This window comes from Drosophila sechellia, chromosome 3L, assembly GCF_004382195.2.
Source record: "Drosophila sechellia strain sech25 chromosome 3L, ASM438219v1, whole genome shotgun sequence".
NCBI classification, from domain to species: domain Eukaryota; kingdom Metazoa; phylum Arthropoda; class Insecta; order Diptera; family Drosophilidae; genus Drosophila; species Drosophila sechellia.
Window position 1 is genome coordinate 19,185,880 of NC_045951.1, and position 26,105 is coordinate 19,211,984.

Below are 26,105 nucleotides of genomic sequence, written 5' to 3' on the forward strand. Positions count from 1 at the left end.
AGCATACAATTATATGTTGTTTTAACCAAATGAAAAGCAAGATAACGCTAAAGTCGTGTTCCTCGACCGACTATCAGATACCCATTTAGGTGGGTTCCCGCTATCACGACTTTCATACGGACATAGCCAGAACCTCTAGGCTAACGAACTTTTATAGGGTAGAAAATGACTTCTCCAGCTTGTTACGTACTTTTCAATGAAACCAGTATACCCTTTTAATATACGAGTTATTAGGGTACGACATTATTATCCCGATCCAACTGACAAATTCACCCTGCATTAGGAATATTTGCTTTAAAAATATATTTTCTTTTTTCTTTGACATTGTATGAATTGGTTACAATCGATTTGGTTACAAGTATTTAAATAATTAATTGAATTTTTAGTTCCGGTTCCGTCAGCACCGGAAGCATCCTAAGCTAATAAACACTATTTCTTTCCGCTATTATTGGATTTTTGTCTATGTACATATAACATTTTAAGATCCGCCCGCGAGCTAGTTAAGCAAACGATTTTCGCTTTTAAAATTTCAGAAATTTAAATGAAAACAAGAGAGAATGCTATAGTCGAGATCCCCGACTATCAGATACCCGTTACTCAGCTAGTGTGAATGCCAACGCGAAATTTCATCATTTTTGCAAATCGATAGAAAATTACGAGACTAATCAACCTTCTCGAGTTTAAACGGACAGACGGACACGGCCAGATCGACTCGGCTATTGATCTTGATCAATAATATGGTCGGAAACGCTTCCTTCTAACTCAACGAATCTAGTATACTCTTTTACTCTACGAGTAACGGGTATAAAAATGTACAATGATATCAACTCGTCTAGAAATTAGAAAAACACTTTGAAATAACACTTAATGTCTAGAATGAGTCGCCCTGAAACCGTTGATGGTCCGCTCAAGCGTCATACTCCTCTCCAGGTAGCCAAAGATCACCAGCAGCGCTAGTGATTCCTCAGTGCCTCGTTGATGACACGCAGAATTTCAATTTGCAGATCGGTAAAAGCCACCGGCTCCAGCTGAGCATTGCGTATCTTCATGGACACAGCCTTGAAGAACGCTCCTATCTCATCGTCCTCTCCGGAGTTGTGGCCATTGCTGGAGGGATACTCCATATGGCTGGGTTTGCTGGGCGTAATGGGCGCCGAGTGATAGCGAGACGTGGAAGTGGAGCTAGGCGTAGTGGCAGCATTCTGGTACCTAGGCGTGGTTGGAGTTGACATCTCCATCTTCTGGTACTCCCCAGTTGATTGATGCTGCTGATTTTCCAGGCTGGTGGCCCCGTCTCTGAGCTGCTCTTGCTTAGACATGGCACTGCCAACGCTTGGAACAGCCATGTAAACGGATCCATCTTCGTGATCGTAAGCCATTACATGCTGATCCTGCTGCTGAGGAGGTTGTTCCGCCGCCGTTGTGGTTTCCATCTCCTCATCCTCATCGTCTTCCACATCATCATCATGATGGTGTACATCTCCGTTGATGTAATTCTCGATGTCCATGTCGTCGTAGGTGGCCACACAGAGTTCACTTGCCTGTTGTTGCTGTTGCTGCTGCTGATGCTGTTGTTGCTGCTGGTGCTGCTCTTCCCGCTGTTGTTGTTGTTGTTGTTGTGGTTCAGCCTTGTGTGGTCCTGTCAAATGAGGCAGGGCGGGCAAGTTAAGCTGGGAACTCGACGAAGATGACTCTATAGTGTTCTGCTGCGTGGGCGGTGAGTGAGAATGGGCCATATGGTCCTCCAGTTCTCTCACCGGGTCATTTTTGGGTAGCAGCATACTGAGTTGCGAATCGCTTTCCCTGAAGGGTACAAAGTTATTAATATATGATTATGTTAAAATCCACAAAGCCTCTCTTACAGCGTCTTTTGTTGTATGTACTTCTGAAGGAAACTGAGCGAATCATAGTGCTTCCAACGCGATGTGGCATCCATGTGCATCAGTGTCCTCAATCGTTTGTGCTCGCGTGCATATTGGTCCCTTAAAGCCTTCCACTTCAGTCGACACTGTTTCACTAAAATAGTTAATGCTTGAAAAATCATCTTCATCCTTTGACAAGTTTATCAACCACATACCCGACTTCTTTAGTTTTCTGGCGATTTCCTCCCACACCTCCATCTTGAGCTTGGCATTGCGATAGTTCTCGTTGCCATAGTTGTAGATCAGGTCCTCCTGCTGGATCAGCGTGATCAGTTCCTTTTCGAAGTAGCTCTCCATGTTGAGAAATGTGTGTATTGGATCGTCGTCCTCCTCCTCGGCGTTCGTCGATTGATTGTGCGCTGCTGAAGTGGTGGATACAGTAGACGTGATTGTTGCGGCCGAGCTCGACTGATTGGCGGCATTGACGCAGTCCACTATTTCGTTGTAGAGAGTGTCCACAACCGTGGTTGTGTTGGCGGCTCCACACTGCACTATGATTGATGGAGTAGCACCGCCTCCCGCATCCGTCAGATAGTTCCAGTTGGCTTCCGGCTGCGAGTGCATTTGTTGCTGCTGTTGCTGCTGCAGCACGGCTCCAATATGGCTGGCCAAGAATGTGGCTGCAGGCTTCTTATCGGTTGAACTAGCGGAGCTGAAGCTGCAGCTGTCGAGCAGCGTGGATGCACTGGCATCCTCAATTTTAATGCTGCCGGAGAGATTGAGGTTCTGACTGCTGCTGTTGCTGCTAAAGGAAGTAGTCATGGGCAACGATAGAGGGGTCACCGTCGTACCCACGACGCCATTGGTAGTCTGACCAGATCTGCCTCTGTAACTGAAGAATTGTGGGTTTAATTAAATCCATTCAAAGTGGTTACACATCTGGAAGCCTGAAGACCAGAACTAGTGATAGCTTCACATGCTGTATAGTCAGCATGGCGGTGCCAACTTGAATTGCTCCACGGGCTACTTACTTTCTTGCCAGCGCATATGGACGCAGGAAATCCAGCTCCTTAAAATACTTCCACTTCACTGGTTTTGAGGAGGCCTTGGCGCGCCTCAGCTCACGGCAGTACTGATCCCTCAAGGCCTTCCACTTGGACTTGCACTGGACGTCTGCGGAAATGGGATTAAGTGCCAACTTTTTGGTGGGGAAACTTAACCATCCACTCACCTGACCAACCCACATTGCTGCCAATCTCCAGCCATTTCTCGTCCTTGGTCTTGGTGTTGCGGTAGTTGGGGTGCTTGGGATTGTACAGCGACTGCTCCTGGGAGACCAGTGAGATGAGAATCAGCTCTTTGGGAATGCTGACCACATTCTCACCCAGACTAGGGTCTATGCTGAGATTCGCGTGCTGCTGGTGCTCCTGCAGCTGGTTAGCACATGGCAGGGTCTCCATGGCGCTCCCTACTTGGTGTCCATGCTGGCGGTGTGTTAATATGGGCAATTGTTATAAATAAAAGCAGGGAAAACAAAAATGAGGTGACCGAACAGCTGATCCTGGAGAGTTGTGTAATTAGAGGGACCAGATTCGCCTTGGCCATACAAACACCGTATTTACATTGAGCGGAACACTTGATGGCCACAGACCTGGTCACCATGAACAGTCCAGTGCTGGCAAAGACGCACACAATTTCGATAAGTTGGCAGCCCCGTTCATATGTTTGATTTTAAGTTTTTGGCGCCAAAAAAAACGTCTTTCTATACATTTGTATTTAACGGCTAATCCAATTAGCTAATTGCATTACCGCTGAGGAAAAAAGAAAACATCATAACATTCAGGCAAAACAAATTGTTTAACTCTCAGTTTATTGTGCGACGCGGAGCGGTTTAAAACTAGAAACTTTCTTCTGGCAAATATTGCAGCCGTCCTTATATAATTAATGCTCAATAATGCCGAAAATTGACCCAGAAACACAAAAACTCTACGACGAAATCAATGGCATGATACAGAAGTTTAAGGTGAATAAAATGTATACTCAACGTACAGCGGATTAATTTCAGTTTCGAAATGTCAGAGAATAAATATAGCAACAACAGCTTGTAATATTAAATTTTAAAAACATAAACATATAAAAGAATGAGTTTCAAGGCCGTAAAAAATTAATTTTTTAAACTTAAAAACGAATTCGTATAAAAAGATTGCACCTATATCCTTAATTTATAAATATAATAAAAATAAAATATAAATATACAAATAAATAGGACTTAAAATTGCTAATCTGTGCCAGCTACTGTCATAATATTTAGTATCGAAATTAGTTAGGACTTAATCACACTTTGTGTATTAGACATAATCATTATATATTAGTTATTACAAACAGATTTAAATTGTAGGTATTGCCTGTCTTTTCTTAATTTAAATATGGTCATGCTTGTATAACTAAAATCTTTTATGGATCAAGAACATATAGTGTAATTTATTAATATGTTTTTTCTGTCAGGATGACCAAAAGAGCAAGGCTGATTGCACGTTGGCCGATAAATGCGGCGACATGGGCGATGTGCCGAAGATTCGATTCTCATCCAAGAAGATTCTCAAGGGCCACATCAACAAGGTGAATTCGGTGCACTTTGCCGGGGACTCGCGGCACTGCGTCACTGGATCGCTGGACGGCAAGCTGATCATCTGGGACACCTGGACCGCCAACAAGGTGCAGATCATCCCCTTGAGATCCGCCTGGGTGATGACGGTGGCCTTCTCGCCGTCGGGTAACTTTGTGGCCTGCGGAGGAATGGACAACCAGTGCACCGTCTACGATGTAAACAATCGTGATGCCTCCGGAGTGGCTAAGATGGTCAAGGAGCTGATGGGCTACGAGGGATTCCTCAGCTCCTGTCGCTTCCTCGACGACGGCCATCTGATCACCGGCTCGGGAGATATGAAAATGTAGGACATTGCTAACCTTTTTGGAGTAAAATCTAAGTTTCTTATGACCAACAGCTGCCATTGGGATCTTGAGAAGGGCGTCAAGACAATGGATTTCAATGGACACGCTGGTGATATCGCTGGCTTATCGCTTTCGCCAGATATGAAGACCTATATCACTGGCTCTGTGGACAAAACTGCCAAGTTGTGGGATGTGCGCGAGGAGGGCCACAAGCAGATGTTCTTCGGTCATGACATGGATGTGTCATCCGTCTGCGTGAGTACACATATATGTTTTTAATATTAATAGCTTGAATCAATTAACAATTAGTACTTGTAAGATAATACAAATATATTCATTACACCAACCCAATTATGAGTTTTCTAATAGTGTCTGTCCTTCCCCCCTCGATTCCAGTACCATCCCAGTGGCTTCGGGTTCGCCTCCTGCTCGGAGGACCAGACGGCGCGCATGTACGACCTGCGGGCGGACCAGCAAATCGCCCAGTATGAGCCGCCCCAGAAGAACACTGGCTTCACGTCGTGCGGTGGGTTCTCGTTCTCCGTCTTGGTGGAACACGGTCGCCTTGACTTTTGACGGGTTTTTAATCTGATTTTGTGTCCCCCACCAGCTCTATCGACCAGCGGGCGCTACCTCATGTGCGGCGGAATTGAGGGCAACGTGCACTCGTGGGACACGATGAAGCAGCGGCACACGGGTGGGTATAGGGAATCGGGTAGTTCGTATTGGGTATTGGGTATCCATTGCACTTGGGGGATTCGATGATAAAGAACGGGGATGGAGGCGAAGCTTATGCTCAGGCTGGCACTTGACTAACATCGATTTGCTGACCTTCTTCTCCACTTTCTGCTTTCCACTTTCCATTCCTTCACAGGCACACTGTCTGGTCACGAGAACCGCATCACTTGCATCAGCCTGTGCCCCAATGGCATGTGCCTGGCGTCCACCAGTTGGGATCAGCAAGTGCGTCTGTGGCTCTAATCTGTGGCTCTGATCTGGGTTCAGTGTCGTCCATAGGCGAAGACAACGTTTATGCGTGCGGTTTGTTTGCAAATTACGTATACGTATTATTCATAGTTCGCCTGCTAGTAACGAGAATAGTTTTCAGTGCAGACTTACAATATTAATACAATGTTTAAAACTATTTATAAACTTGCGAATATGAGAATAGCTTGCCCCCTTTAAGTGCTAATTTGCAAGCAAAGCGTGCGTATGAATATAATTATAATAATTGAATACTTGATTACCTAGAGAAAGTAGCCAATTGCCAATTGGATGTGCGATAATAAAATGTATGAATAGTACAACAAAGTACCACGTCTCCCCCATTTAAACTCCATTGCAACTTAATTTTTTTATATATTTTTTATATTTTTCTTATAAAAAATACTTATACAATTACGAAGATATTTTTGCTGCTGCGATTTTTGGCCCTTGGTTTTGTTTGTTTGTGGAAATTGTCTTTGAGCTGGTCAAAGAGGCAGCTAGGTAAATTAAAACAAATCACTTTTGAAATCAACAGAGAGATAAAGATACAGATGTAGATACAGATACAGATACAGAATAGGTGAAAGTATACAGATAGATAGCAGATGGATAGATAGAAAGAGAGAAAGAGAAAATAAAAGTCGCATAAATAACAGATAGAAAGTGGTTTAGGATCACACAGGAAGCAGGATGCAACGATTTGAGTATTCTGTAGATGGATCAGCATAGATCAGCTGGTACAGTTTGTTTAGTTTATCAGACTCTCGGTGGAACTACTGTGAGTTGTTCTCCTGTTTGGGTAGATGGAAGGATAGCGACGACGGGACGGCCTTAAACGGAGAAGCCATCGCCGGTGGGATCCAGGATCCAGGGGTAGTTGTTGGGGCACTCCATGCACGTAAAGAGACGCAGCGTCTCGCCGGGCAGCTCCCTGGTGGTCAGGGGACACGCGTTGGGCAGGGAGCAGTAGGGCTGGCCCTTGACGTCGCACTTCTCCTTCCACTCCTGGAAGTCGCGCAGCGAGTTCAGCTCGGTGGGGTTCTGCATCCACTGGATCACCTGCAGGTTGGTCACGAAGAACACGTCGTTGCGGCCGAGCATCTCCTCGATGAACTTGATCAGCTCGTCGCGGTACTCCTTCTTCGACTTCAGCCACGAGGCGTGGAAGTGGAGTCCAAGTGGAGCACGGTTGCTATTGTAGTGGCGGTTGAAGTTGTGGCGCAGCAGACGTGCGAACTGGTCGCCGCTGGCCACGTTCGAGCAGGAGTCCACCATGTGGCAACCGGGCAGGGACTCATCGAAGGTGGGGTCGTCGCGCCGGTCCAGCTCGTTCATGACCATCTCCCACACGGGGTGGCTCCTCGACGGGCAGTTGTGCGCGTTGCCGTTGCACTTGTGCGGCATGCGGAAGTACAGGGTGTATGGCCAGATGGGCACGCGGCCCAGGGAGGCGGTGATCGAGGCGTCGTACACGAAGAACTGGTCGGCCATCATCTCGAACTGCTTGTTGCCGCCCACGCGGAGGTAGGGCGCCCGCATGCCGATGATGGAGCCGTCGGTGATGTTGGCAAAGCGCTCCACGATCAGTCGGGAGCCGGCCATCTCGGCCAGCCAGTCGTCGTAGCTGCCGCCGGTCCAGTAGTTGGGGTCATCCTTGTGCGTCAGCGAGAACACGGAGATCTCGTGTCCGCGACGATGGAGGTCCTGCACCGCCGAGTAGTTGGTGTACTTGTGGGACACAAAGAAGGTGCCCTTGATGGAGCAGCCGTTGGGATTCTGGCGCTGTCCGTTGAAGATGTCCTCGTACAGGTCGATGTTGTCCACGTTGACGGCACCGTTGAAGGTGATCGTGATCATCTGGGGCACCTGCTGGGGCTCAATGCCGCCGGGAATGCGGGTTCCGTCCGCCGAGCAGAAGCAGTCGGGCAGGGCGCACTGCGTCGGATCGCATTCGGGGGCGCGGTTGGGATCCTCATCGACAGCTGGAAATGGGAGATGGTTGGGGATTATCTTCTGGATCATTTATTGAACTTCGCGCTGTAATGTATGCTGCATTTTTTCAACAAATCATCATCTCAAGCATCATTTGGAATTCATTTGGAATCTGTAGGAATAAACGTGTGATGGACTTACAGCAGGCATTCTCATCGGACTCGTCCTTGCAGTCGGACTTGCCGTTGCAGAAGAGCTCCTTGTCCAGGCACTCGCCGTCGCCGCAGGACAGCTTTCCCTCGGGACAGATGGGCTCATCCGTCTTCAGGATGGGCTTGGCCTTGCGCGGCTCTGTGGAATGAACACTTAGTTAGTGGGAAGCCACTTTTTGGAGCTATTAGTGGGTGGAGGCGTGTTAGTGACAACAAATGTCTAAATTTTGAAATGAGAAGTATTTACATGAGTGTGATGGGGTTTAGTAGTTTAGGTGGGTGTTAGTTTCGAGCTGGGTTAGGGTTTGTTTCGTTCGTGGATCTACCAAAGTTCCGGAAGTCTAACATTGCTGACTACTGTATGTACAGGTGTATATTGGCTTGGTTGTTTGGTTGGTTGGTTTGTTTGTTTGGCTTGACTGGTTGGTCTGGCTGGTTGATCGTCACACTTACTCTCTTTCTCGTCGCAATTGGTCACCTTGGCCTTCCAGTCGCAGGTCTGCTTGATCACGTCGAAGGCCAGACCCGAAGGACACTGAATTTCTTTCAAACCCGACTTGGTACATCTACAAAATAAAGTTCATGTTCTGATTTCGTTTTGGCGTTGCTAGCTAGAGAACTTTGGCACCGATTCCGGGGGTGGATTCAGGGTGTTTATGAAATGACTCGGTCGATTCGGGGACTCGGGGATTCCCCGGTTTTAGTGACACACACAAAGAGATAGAGACAGACACACACAGGGGTGGTGAGAGACAGATAGACAGACACAGCGATAGAGAAGGGGTGGTTGATATTGGGCTGGGGATCTGGGCTCTCGGGAAGTATCTTGAGCTTTAGACATCCGCAGCGGATTGTGTGATCTGGTTGATCGGTTCGATCTGGGTGGCGTCACTTACTCTCGAGCACATCGCAGGACTTCACATTCGACTTCCAATCGCAAAGTTGGCGCAGAACATCGAATGCCAGGCCGCCGGCGCAGCGAATCGGCGCCAAACGCCAAGTGCCATCTTCGCCGGCACTGTCGCACCTTCGATGGCGATACAAGAAGTGGCAAGAATTGGTTGTAGGAGTGCTGCATTGGTCATTGCATCATCGGGCATCAGCCGTCTCAGCTGAACGATCGGACAACCCAGGGCCACATGTGGCCGCAATTCGGCTTACCTGTACACCTCGCGGCAGTCGCCGTCGGTCTCCAGGCGGAAGTACTCATCCGCGGGACGATCGGCGCACACCTCCTCCACATCAACGCCCTCCAGCTTGTCCTGGCCTTGTGCTGTTGGGATGGGAAAGATGGTTGGGCATGTGAGTACAGTGGTCGTTGTGGATCACTCGTGTTACTTGACTACATTGATTGTGTGCATTTGTTTAGTTTCTAGCCATACCAACGTAGTTCTAGTCTCTGGACTTTAGTGCTTCTAAAATATTTTGATGCCTAAGAAGTTTTAATGTAAAAAGTTATATACTTTCGATCGGAATATATAGGAAACAGATGTTCGATCGGAATGATGTTTTCTGAACGAAATTCATTGGAAATTTTCCACAATTTTCCCCACACATTTTGAACCATCAATTTGATAAAGAAGTTTGTAGCAAACTTTGCGAAAAAGTAAATAATGCAGTATTCAATTTATAATTTTCGTTGCTTTGTCAATTCTCATAATTATGTTTTCTTTGGTATCTCCTTGAAGGGTCCTGATCTATGGCAGGTTCAAATGAATTTTTTACATACAAGCCATCTGGCTGAATAGAAATGTTTACATATTATCGTGCCAACAAATATCATTTTTACTGCTTAAGAAAATCTAATATATTTTTGTTTTAATTTTTTAATAGAATAGAATAGGGACACACTGTCAAGAAGAAGAGGAAACGTTTTCTAAAGAAATCGCCATGAATTTGAACAGAATTGAAAAATAGTTTGAGATACGAGACAGAAGAGAAAACACCAGAGACACTTTCTTTAATATAAGTACTTGTTAACCTATTTAAATTAAATGGTATTAAATACTCTAAAAAATTAATATTAGTATTTAAAGTCAATCTAGTTCTTTCCTAACTCCGTTCGTTGATAATTTGCCAACATCTTAATTGTTAAATTGGTATTGTTCTCATTGGCAACTTGATCGCGATGGCTGCCATTAATCACAGTCGTTCTATCAGTTAATCGGCGTCTTAACCAGTATAATTGGCCGCACCTCATGGGTTAACGGTTAACTTACGCCCAACACCAACGACTTTCGACCGGTTTTTGGCCATTGGTGTGTGGAAATACGAGTACCACTTCTAGCCGACCAAAACAACTCTCGGTTTTGTTCATTACAGTTTGTCTCCATCTCGTTTCGGCTGAAATCGAAAGGGCAAACGAAAGCGGCATATCCCATTTATGGGCACAGGTCCACATATCTGGGATGATCTGGGGAATGCTGGCGGAGCCGTATCGAATGCGGTATCTTACGGTAGCGCTTGGTCATGTAAGGTGTCTTTCCAAACGGGTTGAGAGTATTGGCTAACAGCGATGTTGTTGATGTTGATTTTGTGGTTATTGGAAACCCGTTTTCGGTTTAACATTAAAATGATATTGCATAAACAACACTGGCGAGTCCAAAAATACATATATGTGTATATCTACATGGAAACGGAACCGACGGCAGACAGCAGACGGCTGGTTTTGTTCGTTTTCCAATGCTAATTTCGGTTTTATGGCCAACCGGAGTTTCGTCCTCTTGCCACAGTTTCTTTTCTTTTTTTTTTGTGGTTCGTCTTTTCCTCGTTTTCCGACAACTGAACTATTACATCACCAGCGGCGAGTGAAGGATCAGTTTGATCGATTGCATGCCGCTAATGACTACGACTTCGACTTCGATCAATTGTGCTGTTTTTCGAGCCCACATCATCGCACTTTTTCAAGTTTATTCGCCTTGGCCAACGATCGAGGTGGCATAGTATTTTTTCTTTGGCAACCTTGCGAAAAGTGGCAAAGTTTCCACCACCAGAGGTCGGCAACTTAACTCTAGACACAACTAGTGGCTACCTACGTACTAGGTGTAATCGAATGGAGTACTCACCAACAGCCAGGCAGAGGCACACAACGCTCAAAATTGGCCACCAACGCGCCATGATAGATTCCAGAGCTCTCTGCGGGCGAAATTCGTAGAAGGGTTAGCAACACACTAGTCACAATGCCGTACTATAGGTACTAATAGCACATAGTACGAGGTATAGCTATAGGTATTAACTTTGGAAAACTCAACTAACTTTTGCCCAGACTCTGAGTGGGAATGCTTGGTTCGAATGGAAGTGGAGTGAACGGAGCTCACTCTTCCAATACACAGCCACGCTTACACTAGGTGTTGGCCACCAGCAACGAGTTCTATTTATCAAGCCGAGGTGTCTTGGCCGGGCTCGAATCCATGGTGGGTAGCGGGCAACTCACCCTTTGGCCAACTCACCACGACCGCTGCGCCGGCGCCGGAGCTTTCGAGGGGCAGTCTTGTGGATCGCATTCGGAAATGCCAAGGTACGCGGGCGTCTCTCCGCTTCTTCGATGTGTGAAGAAAGGTTAATTAGCATTTACAGGCGCAGGTGGGAGCGGGATCGGTCCGTACTTTACGACCGATTGTGCGGGGGATTTGATTTGATTTCTGATTTTTGATTTTCAGTTTTTTTGGCTCCAGACGACTGCACCCCTTGGGCTTGTTTGTTTACTCCGCTAGTTAGTCATCCGCTTAGACATACATAAATCAAAGCCGAGTGCCCATCAATCTCTTTCTGCCACTGACCCTGAATTCGCGAGTCTTTTGTTCGAACATCTGCAACGCGGCTGCGTCTCGTCGATTCTATCAAAACTATAAACTATTCTACGATAATCTCGATTTCGTAACTGTTTTTTTTTCTTTCTAAACCGTTTTCTACAGCACGTTTATTGGCCACTTGATTTTTATTTTCACCCAAACGAGCCGAGAATCCCAATGGGCTGGAGCCCGGGTCACCTGGTGCATACTAAACAGGGGGCTTGGCTGCCTCTGGAAGCTTCCCGATCATTTGTATGCCAATCGCAGCTGTCGCATAAAATTCTTGTTAACGTGGCTAAGACACCAAAAGGTTATTAAACCTCCGACGACTCGAGCCATCGAGTGCTCGAGTCTTCCAGCAGAAGAGAGTCTTCTTGCGAGTGTCGCTGAGTCACAGGGATTAAGTCCGAATGCACTCCCTGTCGAAGATCTTGAGTTGCTTAATTATGCCAAGCCAAGTCGATGCCGTTGTTAACTGTTTTGTTATTCCCTTCTTTATGTTTTTTTTTTTTTTTTGCACTCCCCAGTCGCTGGTTATGTAAACCAGATGGAGCAGATGCAGGCGCGTTAAGGGCCACATACCAGCCAACCTACCAGTCGAATACCTGCTGCCTGTTATTCAATAAGCCATCCAAAACCCGTAAGAGTGAGCAAAATAAAAAATATAATAAAAAACAAACGCAGCAACAAAACGGAGCATGCTTGCGGATATGAAATTGTTGGGGACAACTTGCGGACACTTCTGCGGACAATGGGCATACACAAATCTTCGATCACTTTGCCACGGAAACGAATGAAGGCAAAGATAAATGTTTGCTTAATGAATAATACAAATCGGAAAACATAATATTTGCTTTTTACAGTTGCTTGAAATTATTATTATTTCAACTCAGCAAATAAACTTATGAGTTCATAAAATAGTTAGTTCGAGTTGCCTTATTTGTTTAATCCTTAAAATCCTGAAAACGTTTCAAATTCGATATTGGGCTCAAAGGGGCTTGGTTGGCTAACAATATTTTGTGTGGATTTTTTGGAAGCTACTGTAATAATATTACTAAAACTAAAGAAGTTGCTAAGAACCTAAAGTGACTATATTATTGACGACAGCCTTCACACGAAGTTTTCCAAGAGCCATCGATCATGAGTATCATGGCTATCATGAGTATCAAGTATTTCTTCAATATTACCACTTTTGCTTTTTTCCCAAGACCGCTTCACTTGACCACAGATCGGATCACTTGATCACAGATATAAGCCCCAGAGCAATGTCAATTAAGTTTGATTCGTGTTCGATCTAGAAGGAATCGACTGGCGGCGGTGGTGGCGTGTTAATGCAATTTATTCGAGTATTTCCAGCACATTGCATAGTTATTTCCTGAACTTGAAAACGAGTTCTGTCACGTCGCCAAAGAGCAAGCACTCTGTGCATAAGTCAAATGAGAATGCAGAAAGGCCAACATGGCGTATGAGTGTTTTTTCTTAGTATTTTTCTTTTTTTTTTTGTAGTTTTTTGCCGACCGAGTGCAGTGGAAAATTCTCGGAATCGGCTCGGATCACAATTATATATATTTTTAACACAACTGGAGTGAAGGTTGGCCAATTGGCACGAAGATGCCGCAAAAAGCGGTTCACCTTCTTCGGCGCGAAATGGCGATTGCAGCATTTTCTTAGTTACAATTAATTTCGGAGGTGATACGGTGATATAATCCCTCAACTGGTGAAGCATCTCGTCGAAAGGCAACAAAAAGCACTGATTATTATTATTACTCCGCGTCTTCTTCTTGCCGTTTAATCAACTGTTAAAACTGGTTTTTCAATTAGAGTGAAAATGTTGATGATATGATGGCACTGGCACTGGCACCCCAAAGCGATGATTTGACCAGATGAGCAGTGAAAATCGTTTTATTTTATCATCTTATTTTTTACCACGACTCTTACGGATTTACATAATTTAGTTGCCCTCGATATTTCGATTTGTTTCTAGTTGCTGGCGATTGTTATTGTCTTATTGCCATTGATTTGATTTAAATTTGTAAGCGACTTAGCCTTTTTCGCAGCTGCCATCTGTTTCGCTGGAAAGGTCGGCGATTCGAGATTTCGAACTGAGCGTATGAGTGACACACTTTGGACTTGAAAAGAGTCAAATCAGCAACTCCCATGGGCTTTTCCATAGTCCTTCGCCAGATTAAAGCGAGTTATTTTGCATACCAAATGCGTTTCGACGGATCCATCTGTCTGCGCTAATGATTTCCATACATATGAAGATAATCAGCTTTGGCGTTAGTGATTCTAAGCAACTTCCTAGTTTACGTAAATCTTGGAACTTGGAACAACATAATAAAGAAGAGCTGGATTAATTTTTCTTACAAATCTGCCTTTTATCGGAGATTTTACACGACTTAAGATGCATTTAATGCGGTACTTATCACTTATTGAATCATTATTTTAAAATATGGGTGAACTTAGCTTATCATAAATGAATTATAGACCCACATACTAAACTAACTACTAGAGCGAAATGAAAATTTTACCTTTAATGATGTGAAATATATTCATATTCAATGTTTTACAGTTCTTTACAAAGTCTATGATATTTTCTATCTTTGAACGTACCTTTGAATACTTAAAATCAAGAAGAATTACTTTAATTAGATATTGAAATAAATATAAGCGAAAGGCAACAGCTTATAAAAATACTCGTTTCTTTTTTATTTTCTGTCATTTGATTTAATTTCCTTTTCACTTTTGATGTAGATAATACATCGATAAAGATATCTTGATTATCGATAAAGATATATTGACTATCTCCTCTCCAATTTCATATAAATATTTAAATTTGGCTGAGCTTTTCCAAGCTTTCTTTTGGCGTTCTGGGAAAGCAGAATATTAAAAACCAATCAAAACCATAGAAATATGTTTTTTTTGGGGGAAAAGAGAAATTGGTTTCTTTGTAAGCGGCAGGCAAAGCGGAATGGTTAATGAAGGAAATGGTGGCCAAGGCAATAAACCGAAGTCGGAGTGGAAGATGAGCCTGTAAACTGCGAAAGAAATGCATAACCATAAAAAACCAAGACACGAGCTGCGTTGCATAACTGCACTCCGCCCTTGCCCCTCCTCGCAGAGTCGCCGGATCTCCTTTCCGCCGGCTATATCTACATATATCTTCGGTCGGATCTTCGATCCGCGGGGAGCGTTTAATTTATGGCAGCCAAGAGCATCGAAGGCCTGCAGCAAACAACGGACTTTCTTTTTAGTTAAGACTTCAATCTCCGCTCGTCGGAGCATCGAAAGCGAACTGTTTGCCTTTGACTTTCAATTTCCATTTTCCGTTTGAAAACTCATCAGCTGCGATCCGCATTTTAATTGCCATCTTGCCATCGTTATGCAATTATTGTGTGTGTCTGAACTTTTCGCAAATCGCCTGTCAAAAGCGGCGATGTCTTCTACTGATCACCTGCCAGCTGCAGCGAAGGTGACCACTTATCACTCACCTGGAAGCTGATGGCTTCACCTTGCCTCACCGTTGACGTCACCGATTGAACAATGTTCAATCTCCCACACGTTTCAACGAATCAAAAGGCGGCCCAGAACAAGGAAGCATATTCGAGAATTAAGTATACGACTAGTTGGGGCGTCAGCTTGGCGAACAGTGGATCGAAACGCTTACAAAAGTTGAGGAATCGAATGCAAATGGGGAAACCTTTTCACAAGCTCAACCAAATGAATTCAGTGGCTAATAAATTCCAGCTGCAAATTTAAATCAAAGCATTAGGAATATTCTGTTTTTAAAGTATATACATGTCAACGGTTTAATATAAATTATAGCATTCGTTTCTATTCCGAATGAAACCGGTTAGTCGGCCAGGCACGTTACTCTATGTTTATGAATTTGAGGTGCCTGCAAACAGGATTAGCTAATTAGTTTCGGTTTATGCATATTTTTAAATTGACAAATTTTAAAGCCGCGCCAAAAATATATATGATCCCGATTTGAACGAAGGCTATAAAAAGGTTATGAGCGCAAAATGCTCTTGAGTTGATGACAATTTTAAAAGTCATAAATAAATGTAATTTTGATTAAGCAATTTATTGAATTATGTGAGATGGAAGTAGGAATTTCCTCTATACTTTTCAATTCTTCATAGTTTGTGGACCCATTTCGTCGCTATTTCGACCCACTGTGCGGACCGGCTTGCAATTTGTGCAAATCGCCCACTTTGCAACTAGTTCACTTACCTCGGCGCGCAAAAGTAAAAGTTTGCTCGGGTTACAATCTTACACACCTGAGCGCAGGTAACCCGTTTTTTGGGCCACTTTTGAGCCGCGGAGAGCCGCTTACCTTGATGGATGATAAAACTTATTTATGCGTCGCATTCGCACCGCGAGATACATACAACGAATCCCCGTATTTGTATTTGTTTATCTGGCTGCAAATATATCTATATACATATATATAAATATAATGTGTATTCATATGTGCCTGGTATTTGCAGCCGAAAATTTGCAATGCTTAAGATTAATTAGCGGCTTTTCGATGTGTTAGCCATTGCGCAAAGAGCCAAGTCAAGTCAACTCAAGTCAATTCGTACCAAATCGGATCGAATCGAATCCGAAATACCCAGCCCAAGAACCTGTTTGCCCATCCTCGGAGTCACATTCATATTGAAATCTCCCTCTGCATTGATTTGTGCGCATACGAATTAGCGAATCTAGCGAATGTAGCCTTTCATACTTTATGGCCGTATAATATAGACCGATATATCTCATTCTAGACCGGATCGAGAGATTGGTCCCATCGGCGTTTTTGGGGTGTCCAAAACCTGTCTCGGCATATGCGAAATTTGCATATGAAATGCACATGTGGGGGGGGACTCCAACTGAAATCGAAACTGAGCTCCACCGAAACGCGTTATTGTTATTCAAATTCGTTAATTCCGAAGAAACTGGTTAGTAAGTCAGTGGGTAGATGGCATACTAAATGGGGGGCTGTCCATTTTTTGCTCCTCTTGGCTTCTTAGAAATCATATTTCTGTTGCTAGCTGGCAACTAAATACTTAATGATATTTTGACTGGCCGGAACAAATTAAAAATCCAGTATTTGGTTTTTCTTGATTTTTTGTGGTTTTTTCGTTTATTTCATTTTTTTTATTTAAATATACACATACAAATTAACGTAAAACTACAAAAAAGAGTGTAAACACAAGTTCGGATGTTGTGGCTTGCAGTTTTGAATATCTTTTGTTGGTCCTCATGTCGAATTTCATTTCGTTTTTGATTTAACGTAACCGTAACACAGCAAAGACTTGATCCTCGAAATCAGTCAAATAGAGAGTACGAGTGCACTCGTAAAAGTCTTGCAATTCAAATTCAAATGGGCGATAATCGATCGAGAGTGTGTTGGGCTAGGGCTTAGGGTTTGGTGTGTGATAGGTATGGGTTAAGTTTGGGTTAGAGTTTGGGTTAGAGCTCGGGGCTCAAGGGGCGTGGGGCTAAGATCGCTGACTTAGAAGAAACCATCGCCAGTGGGATCGCTGACCCATGGGTAGTTGTTGGGGCATCGGACGCAGGTCTGCAGGTTGATGGTCTCCCCGGGAACCTCCTTGGAGGTCAGCTTGCAGGTGTTGGGCACCCAGCAGGCGGGCTTGCCCTCGACCACGCACTTCTCCCTCCAGGGCTCGAAGTTCTTGACCTCACTGATGGTGCGCGGGTTCTGCATCCACTGAATCACCTGGGTCATGGTCACGAAGTACACGTCGTTGTGGTTGGCCAGGATCTCGTCGATCCAGTAGAGGAAGGCGTCGAGGAACTCGGGATTGTTCTTCAGCCAGGCGGCGTGGAAGTACAGACCCAGGGGAGCGCGGTTCTGGTCGTAGTGGCGGTCGAAGTTGTGGTTCAAGAAGTTGTAGAACTGGTCGCCGGTCAGGATGTTCGAGCAGGAGTCCACCATGGCGCAGCCGGGCAGGTACTCATCGTTGACGGGGTCCTCGCGACGATCCAGCTCGTTCATCACCATCTCCCACACAGCGTGGGATCGGGTGGGGCAGCTCTGCAGGTTGCCGTGGCAGCGGTGGGGCATCCGGAAGTACATGGTGTAGGGCCACAGTGGCGGGTTCGACAGCGGAGCGGTGATGGTGGAGTCGTACAGGAAGGCCTGCTCCTCCATCATGGTGAACTGGTTGTTGCCGCCCACGCGCAGGTAGGGAGCACGCACGCCCACCACCGAGTTGTCCGTGATGTTGGCGAACTTCTCCGTGATGATCCTCATGCCGGCCATCTCCTTGGCCCAGTCGTCCACGGTGGCGTTCGACCAGAAGCGCTCTTCGTCGTTGTGCGTGATCGAGTGCACGGCGATCTCGTGTCCCTTGCGTGCCGTCTCCTGCACCGCCGAGTAGTTGGTGTACTTGTGCGACACGAAGTAGGTCGCCTTTATGGAGCAGCCGTTGGGGTTCTTGCGATCCTTGAAGATCTCCTTGTACAGCTCGATGTTGTTGTTGTTGATGGCGTCGTCGAAGGTGATGGTGATCATCATGGGCACATCCTTGGCGGGCAGGTCGCCGGGAATCGAGGTGCCGTCCTCCGAGCAGAAGCAGTCGGGCAGGACGCACACGGCGGGATCGCAGGGCGGGGCACGGTTGGGATCGTTGTCGATATCTGTGGGCGGGGAAAATGGTACAAATTATGGGGTTAGGTTGGGGAAACCATAAGGAAGATTACGAAAGATTCCGCAAACTATGTGAATTGATAGTAGAGATCTTATATCTTATAGAGATATTGTAGTTATTGGAGATATTGAAGGTATATGATTAGAATATTACATACCCTGTAAAATACAAATTTATTATAGCAAGCTTCCCAATTTAGAACTCCTTTTGCTAACCAACTCGATTCCCATTAAATAACAAATAAACAATTGATATTCTGACTGCATTCACCTGACCGGCAAAAGTTCACTTAACTTTTCATATAAATATTTAAGCAATTAGCCAGCGGTGAGGGGGAAAAGCTTTCGGGGGCAGGGGGTATGGGGTTGGTTCAATGAACCGAGGCGGTCTGGAAAAGCAATCAAGAAAGGTGGGAAAACCGAAACGCAAAGTGAATGGAAAATGTCTGCACAATGCGAGTTTTTCATCGGTATATGTTTCTTTCATTATTATTATTGGCATTTTTCTTGGCTTTGTTTTGAGCAATTTTCAAGTGTTGTTAATCAAGCGAGGCCGCTTTGAAATGCAGAGAGCGTTTGCTTATTGGCCACACCACACCCATTACCCATCCCAAAAAATAAAAAGTTGCCCGACTATCGTCCAAATGCAAATGATGGTCCACTCAATTACCAATTGGTAAGCCTTGCACTTGCCGGCTCGTCAATCGGATTCAATTGCGAAAGTTTCCAAAGATATTAGCCGCAATTATTGTGGCCGCTGTCTCATTTGGCATTTGGTTTTTGGAATTTGGTATTGGTATTGGCCAAAGTGAAATGGCAGGCACGGCATGTAAAGGCCAAAGCATTTTGTCCATCAAGTTTTTCACTGTTTTTTTTTTTTTGCCGGCTTTGTCTCTTTGTTGACCTTTTTGCGCCATGGCTCCGCTTTCTTTCCCCTCCTTTCTGCCGATATTGGCCAATAATCTGTCGTTAAAGTCGACTGTTATGTCATCCCGGACCGGTTCAGCATTCAGCATTCGGTATTCACTCGGTATTCACCAGATCCCCCGGCATTATTGACTTTTTAGGGCTTTTGGCTTTTGCTCATTTTATTTATTTTTGCAGAGATTGGCTGAGATTGCCGCGCAGATTGCCGAATGTATGTGAGCTGGCTCATTATGGCCGAAGAGGAGCTGCTTGCCAAGATTGGGATGGATTGTGGTCGAGAAATAATTGTGGGGAATTTTGTTTTTAACTGAATTTCCGAGAATCGGTAATGTGAAGCTGGAACTATTCATTAATCAAAAGTGTTGATTGAATTCTGGGAACTCTTCATTCTGAATCAACTTGATATTAGTTTATCATTTTGCACAAGTCATGATCATTTGATGCCAATTTTTATATGCACTTATAATCTCAATTTAACTAAAGACATAGGATAGGAACATATGTATCTTAAAGATACATACATATGTGGTGCAGTTATAGACTTTATGGCCATTGCCCAAGTAAAACTGCACTATTTGGCAACATTTTTCGTATCACTTTCCTCGTTACTTTGTCGCTGTTTTCAAAACTACGATGTATGACCAGTTAATCGCTCTTTTAATCGCCTGCCATTTGCTTCGCCTCCCGGAGACGTGGACTTCCTCATTGAGCCCAAAGGCGAAGTGGTCTAAACTTGGACTGGAGTTATTCAATTGTTTGCGATCGCAGGCATGGCTTTCTGCTCGGCTGGGCATTTCAAAAGTCAGGCAGAAGTGCAAATTTTCGCATTTTATAGTTAGATAGATAGATATATACATTACGGATCGCAATCGCAGGTGGTGGTGAATCCAGCAGAAGCAGCAGCTAGTTGGCCTGATTTATTTGGCATTTAATTGGCTTGTTGAGGCAGCGTTTATATGCCAGGTTAGCCAGCTTATCCACTTGGGAAATGTCGTTCGTGCGAGCAGAAGAACGCAGTGAGCGTAAACTTATGGCACTCACTGTTTGCTATTGGTATTCTTATAAATTTGTTGCGATTTTGCGCGGTCTGCTGTATCGATCTTCGGTTACTATTGTTATTATAGTGTATTATTATTTGGTGTTTATGACTGTGTGTTTATTTTTCGCCCGCTTTTGGCTCGGCTTTTGCGGCTTTTTGCAATTGCTAAAAATAACCGTGGCTCTTAAGCCGCTTATGTAAGGCTAATTTACACATGAATCGAAACCACCTATGGAGCGGCATTTTGTTTTGCTACGATTTGATTTCTATTAAGTCCAAGGTTAGCGCTATTACGATGTTGCTAATTAGTGATTTAATGTTTTCCATACATGCCTTATTCCCCCCCAACCCCCTCTGTTTCAGCCAGCTGGCCACCAGCCGTGTGTCTGACATTTCGTTTCCACTTCACACTTGACATTTCCACCCAAAGATCGCTGTCCATTTGAGATCGGAGCTGATCCCAGCTGGCTCCGAGATCCGACGGAGCTAAAGGGCTTTGCGAAACCGGTTCGTGGGATCTGTGCTGCAGACGGGGTTCCGTTGCATGTGGGCGTCATTGGAATCCCCAAACCCCTTCCAAAAACCAACAACTAAAAACCAAAAACCGAAAGAAACACGAAATTCAGACACTTGTGTTGTGTCAGTGCTTTCGAGAGTGGAGTTTGAAGTGTTCCTCCTCCTCTGAGGTAATGCTTAAATGCCGTCAACCGGTTTTAAGGTGCGACTGGAGTAACTGAAGAAATTTCGACCAGAGAAAGATATTGGATTCGGATTCGGATTTGGATGTATCAAGAGAGGCAACATAAGATCAGTTATTTATGCTATTGCCATGTTATCTGACAAAGTATGCACCCATATCATGAGCTTGAGGGCTTACATATATCATTTGAGCCGATGGAGTAATAGCACTCAACCTCGGTCTTTTGGGAAAGCCAATCCTACAAACAACACTTGGCGGCGGTTTACTTCTATTGACGCCCTCCTCTATTTGTGCTGAGTCACACTGAATTATTGTTGTCAAATGTCAAACTTAAATGAAAAAGTGCTTCAAAAAATGTGAGCGAGCACGTATTATCCCCCATATTGGAGCAATTATTTTTGGTAATTCCATTTCATTGGTCCTTGGCCAAAGTTGGCCTAATGCCCAATTATTGCAATTTAAGTTTTTGGCTGTTCATAAATCATGCATAAAATTGCTAATGCGTACTAATTACATATTTTATTACTTCTGTTAAGTGCTTCGACTTAGGTGTGCCAAGAGCTTAAAAACAAAATAATTATGCAAAGTACTCACCACAGGTGTTCTCATCGGATCCATCCGAGCAATCCTTCTCGCCGTTGCAGAAGAGTCCGCGCTCAATGCAGTTTCCATCGCCACAGGCGAGGAATCCGTCCTGGCACAGGGGCTCATCCGTGTGGAGCAGGGGCTTCACGCGGCGCTCCTTGTTCTTGGACTTGCAGTTCTTCACCGACTCCTTCCAGTCGCAAGTCTGCTTCTCAATATCGAAGTACAGACCAGCAGGGCAACGGATGGCTTGCAGGCCCTGTTGGAAAAATACAAAAAACAAAATAATAATATTAAGTATTTTTTATGAAGATATATTAGATAGACTAGCAACCCCTCATCAAAAGATTTGTAAGTAAACCATTATAGCAACTATAGATACTTAGCTAGGTATCCCAACTTACCGATGAGGTACATTGGATGACGTCGCGGCAGTTGTCGCCCTCGCCGGCCACCAGGCGGAACCACTCGCCGGCGTCCTTGTCCTTGCAAAGCTCCTTCTCGAAGGACTCCTCCTTCTTGGTCTCCTCGGTGGTGGCCTGTCGCTTGAATCGCAGGAGCGGATCGCTGGCACTGGCTGCAAGTCGAAACGAAGGAAATGGAAATATAAATGGATGCAGTGGCAGTTGGAGTTGCAAAACCGGAAGAATTTCCACGGCGAATGTGGGTTGGGTGTGGACTGAGTTGGCTTGGGTTGGGTTGGGTTGGGTTTGGTTCCATGTCGCCATGGCCTGGCACTTCCTGTTACAAAAACACAGATACAGCTACAGCTACAGCTACAGCTGCAGAGATACAGATACGAGTGGATACATGGCATGCGGTCGGGCTGGTTGGTTGCTCGGTGTGTTGGCCGAAAAAAAACACGTTTGGCATTATGAAATACGATGTCACCAGAGAACCGAGCGCAGAAACACAAATAAATGTCGGTGCAAAAATAAATACCGAAATCCGAAAAGCGAATTTAGAAACTCGCTGCTGCGCCTGCGCTCTAACTTTGACATTTTGCATCTCGCGACGCTTGGCAACAGCCGACTTGTCGCGCATTTTTCAAATCGCAATCGAATTCGGATTTGAATTTTTGAAATCGAGGGAGTTGCCGCATTTGCATAACCGTTAATTGACGGACAGCAACACGGCGATGTTTATGCTGCGACTCTAATCATGATCGATGGCCTGTCAAAGCCAAGTGGTTTTGGATTGAGATTCGTATTGAGTTTCAGAGAACTGCATTCACAGAGCTCAAATGTCAAGCTGAATGGTTTTCAACGCGACTCAAGGCAAACAATCGTTTGTCCCTTCGGAAAACGAAAGTTGTTTTCCAACTAGTCACAGCCGGACGAGTCCTTTTCGCATAATCAAGGTTACGACACGCCACGCCACTCACATCTGCATCTCGAAAACGGCTTTTCAATTTCCAGCCTTCTTGTTTCCGTTTTGTCTGTGAAGGCCGAACCAGTCGAGCAGTTTTAATTGATGTCTTGACAACAACTTCCGCCAGCCAAATGCAAATTGCAGTTCGATAATTAAAACTTATGACTACGGCGAGGCATAACATATGTGCGTTTCATTGGAGACCTTACCTTCGTTAAAGGCCGCCAGAGCCAAAACGGCAAAAACCACAAACAGTTTTGCCATCTTTAGGTGGACTTGGGATTGGATCGATCGCTGCTATTTGCTGTACACTTTTTCAGAGTCTTATATCGATGTTTTTTTCCTGGCAAACACACTTTGGTAAAGAAACACTTCTTGGAGCGCTAGTCTTGTCCTTCCGATCGCTATCAAAGCTCCATTTACACTGTTTGCTACGATGCCGCGCACAATTTCTCGAACCCCTCTCTGACACCAAAGCCCCAGACGAAGTCAAAATTGCTTCTTTTATTACACGGCGGCGGCGGCGACGTCTCTTTCGAGCACCTGTGGTGGGTTTTGGAAAGCTCTGCTGGGGTAGCGCCCAATGCGATCCACAAGAGCTTTGAGCCACTGATTGCCGATCGCTGATCACAGGCAAGCCCGGCTTTTTGGCTGTTTGTCTGTTTGGCTTTCTGCTTTTCTGGCTTTCTGCCTTTCTGGCCAATTGGCTTTGGGCCGGAATAGCTCTGTGAGTGTTTGTGTTGCACAAGTCTGGGCCCGATCGTGACCGGATCGTGGTTGAAAAGACGAGAGAAGTGCGGCACGTACGCGATCACTCTTTTATATGCAAAATGGTGGCGGCTATCGACTTCGAACTGCGGTGAGGTGAGAAGTGGAGCCCCCATGCTTGTGGACTGCAAGTGTGCGAAGTTTGGAGTGCCTGGCAAATGGCACCTATGCACTGGCCGTAATGGCGGATTCCAGAACGTCTGCGGTGCCTCTCGATTGGCAACGAACTCTAGGGACTAGCCCTCTCCATTTTCGGCAGGGTGTTGGATGTGTGTCAGGCCAAACGATCCACTTGGGTGTGCCCACACAGCCACACACACGCATACAGTTGCCAAAAATGCATTTTTAATCATCCTACGTACATACTTTTGTTTGGGTATCTCCCAAGCTCCGGCTATTTAAGTACTCTAGGGTAACTAGTTAAATGATAGTCCACAGTGCGTATGATTGATATGAATTTGTATGCTTGTACGTTGCATAAAATCTTTTCTACTTGGTTCAAGATGCGTAAAGTGCAAATTTCTTGACCAGTAAAATCTTCAAGCTTAGTTAGAGGGCTTTTTGAGACATTTAAAAAAGGGCTGCCAGCAAGTTTTTGTTTTTGTTCACAGTCTGGTTTCTTTTTTTTTTTTTTTTTTTTTTTTTTTGGAGTAACTAATTCTATTTATTAAGATTTCAAAAGGAATCGTTCAGTAATTCCTCTGAACTTAACCTAATGTGTGATAAAGATAAATGAGACCAAGTGGTATCTTAATTATAAAGTACAAAAGAAAATGTAATATGTTATGTTATCCTCCGTGTAAGGAGATCGCTGGGGTGTACCCTCTTCAGTCTTCGGAGAGAGATGGGATCAGCTAGGATAGTTGCTAGTCGGTTCGGGTGGGCCATAAGCCTGTCGGCATAACGGCTGCTGTGGAAATTAATCTGATCCCCAAGAAGGGTAACTTTCAGATCTCTTTCGATGACTATGTTCGTCACGTACCAGGGGAGCCCAGATGCGTGACGTGCAGCTCTTGACTGGACCACACGGAGCCTATTAAGCTGGGATTTGGCGGCAGTTCCCCACACCTGGATGGCATAACTCCACGTTGGAGCGAGAATGGCTTTGATTAAAAGAGCCTTAGAGCTCATTTGAAGTTTGCTTGAGTGGAAGAGCCAGTCTGGTTTCTAATAAAGAACTTTTGCATATAGATATTATATTCTACATAAGGAAGTCTAAAAGATATGGCAAGTTTTATACAATAAGAAGAGTGTATCTTTGTCATGTCAAGTAAAATAAGTTTCATGATATAAAGCGAAGAAACTTTGCATCCCTCAAACTGGAAAGTGTATTTCAAGTTCGTATTGCTTCAACCAAACTTGAAGAAAGATACATCTTCGATTTTTTTTTATAATTTGACTGCTAAGTAGTTCCTCTGCGTCGTCTGGTCGTTCCAATTTAAAAGCAGTTTTTTACCCGCAGCGACCTTCATCATTTTAAAGCCAAATTAAAGCCATTTATGGCCCACAGAGCGGTACGTCGTGGCTCGCCGACTGGCAGCTGACGGAGAGGCGTCTAAAGGCGTGACGAACTGCCACCAACTTGAGCGTTTTTTTTTCAGCTTTTTTTCCAGTTTCTTTCTGATTTCTGGTGGCTCCAACTCCAAAGAGTGCCAAAGTGCTTTGCGGATCGGCGAGGGACCTTTTGGAATTGTCATTGTCTATTTTTGCCACTCTTGACATTTGCATAGAGGAGTAAGGCTGACTGCCAACTGGCCAGGTTGGTGCCTCTCGGCTCGAATTTCCAATTAAGATTAAGTAAAATAAGTCTTTAGCTTGGACTGTTTCCGCTTCAACGCAGACGCACAGCATCTGCCTGATGAAATTTACGTCAATTGGAGAACCAGTTTTCCATTTCATTAAAATTTGCTCATCTCGTTTCGCCGAATTCTTGCAAAACATTCAATGAAATTCACGCTCAAAACCGCAAAAATTTACGATCGGGCAAATTATTAAATGTCCAATTACTGTGCAACCATTTATGCCTTTCCCTTTTATTGGGTTTTCTTTTCTTGCAATGCAATCGCCAGATTGTAGAAATGTTTCGCTTGGTTTCTTGACACTTATTATGTTGACTGGTTTGGATGTATCCTTTCCGCAAAATAATTTAATGATTGTTTTCCTGGTCAAAAGATTTAAACATTGCGCCACCTACATCTGAAGATAAAAGTGGACTTCATTGTTCCTCGTTTTTGGTAAGCGCACAACTAATTATTTTTAACTAATCTCAGGTGACAATGAGAGTATATTATTGTAATAAATTTTGGTTCAAAGAGCAA

The 26,105-nt window shown here is 44.6% G+C and overlaps 4 protein-coding genes across 5 annotated transcripts; 1 reads left to right on the plus strand and 3 right to left on the minus strand.

Annotated features, from left to right (window-relative positions):
- Positions 1-317: 317 nt before the first annotated feature.
- LOC6619388 (signal transducer and activator of transcription C) lies at positions 318-3,434 on the minus strand. Its single transcript, XM_002043568.2, has 5 exons — positions 3,094-3,434; positions 2,894-3,035; positions 2,078-2,754; positions 1,863-2,016; positions 318-1,803 (listed from the first exon to the last, which is right to left on the minus strand). The coding sequence occupies exons 1-5, from the start codon at positions 3,320-3,322 to the stop codon at positions 954-956; spliced, it is 2,052 nt and encodes a 683-aa protein (XP_002043604.1). The 5' UTR covers positions 3,323-3,434; the 3' UTR covers positions 318-953.
- Positions 3,435-3,719: 285 nt separating this feature from the next.
- On the plus strand, positions 3,720-6,125 carry LOC6619389 (guanine nucleotide-binding protein subunit beta-2). The gene is made up of 6 exons (XM_002043569.2): positions 3,720-3,885; positions 4,368-4,813; positions 4,868-5,069; positions 5,211-5,340; positions 5,425-5,511; positions 5,689-6,125. Exons 1-6 carry the CDS (start codon positions 3,817-3,819, stop codon positions 5,793-5,795), a joined length of 1,041 nt encoding a protein of 346 aa, XP_002043605.1. The 5' UTR covers positions 3,720-3,816; the 3' UTR covers positions 5,796-6,125.
- Positions 6,126-6,523: 398 nt separating this feature from the next.
- On the minus strand, positions 6,524-11,303 carry LOC6619390. Of its 2 annotated transcripts, none has more exons than XM_032718229.1 (6): positions 11,201-11,303; positions 11,011-11,080; positions 9,107-9,218; positions 8,842-8,972; positions 7,935-8,084; positions 6,524-7,783 (listed from the first exon to the last, which is right to left on the minus strand). In XM_032718229.1, exons 2-6 carry the CDS (start codon positions 11,060-11,062, stop codon positions 6,633-6,635), a joined length of 1,596 nt encoding a protein of 531 aa, XP_032574120.1. In that variant the 5' UTR covers positions 11,063-11,080; positions 11,201-11,303; the 3' UTR covers positions 6,524-6,632. The 2 variants fall into 2 exon arrangements, with proteins under 2 accessions (XP_032574120.1, XP_032574119.1); XM_032718228.1 differs by lacking the exon at positions 8,842-8,972 and adding an exon at positions 8,399-8,511 and having other exon boundaries at positions 11,201-11,284.
- Positions 11,304-16,890: 5,587 nt separating this feature from the next.
- Positions 16,891-23,520, minus strand: LOC6619391. The gene is made up of 4 exons (XM_032718494.1): positions 23,229-23,520; positions 22,053-22,225; positions 21,658-21,907; positions 16,891-18,387 (listed from the first exon to the last, which is right to left on the minus strand). The coding sequence occupies exons 1-4, from the start codon at positions 23,281-23,283 to the stop codon at positions 17,240-17,242; spliced, it is 1,626 nt and encodes a 541-aa protein (XP_032574385.1). The 5' UTR covers positions 23,284-23,520; the 3' UTR covers positions 16,891-17,239.
- Positions 23,521-26,105: the final 2,585 nt, after the last annotated feature.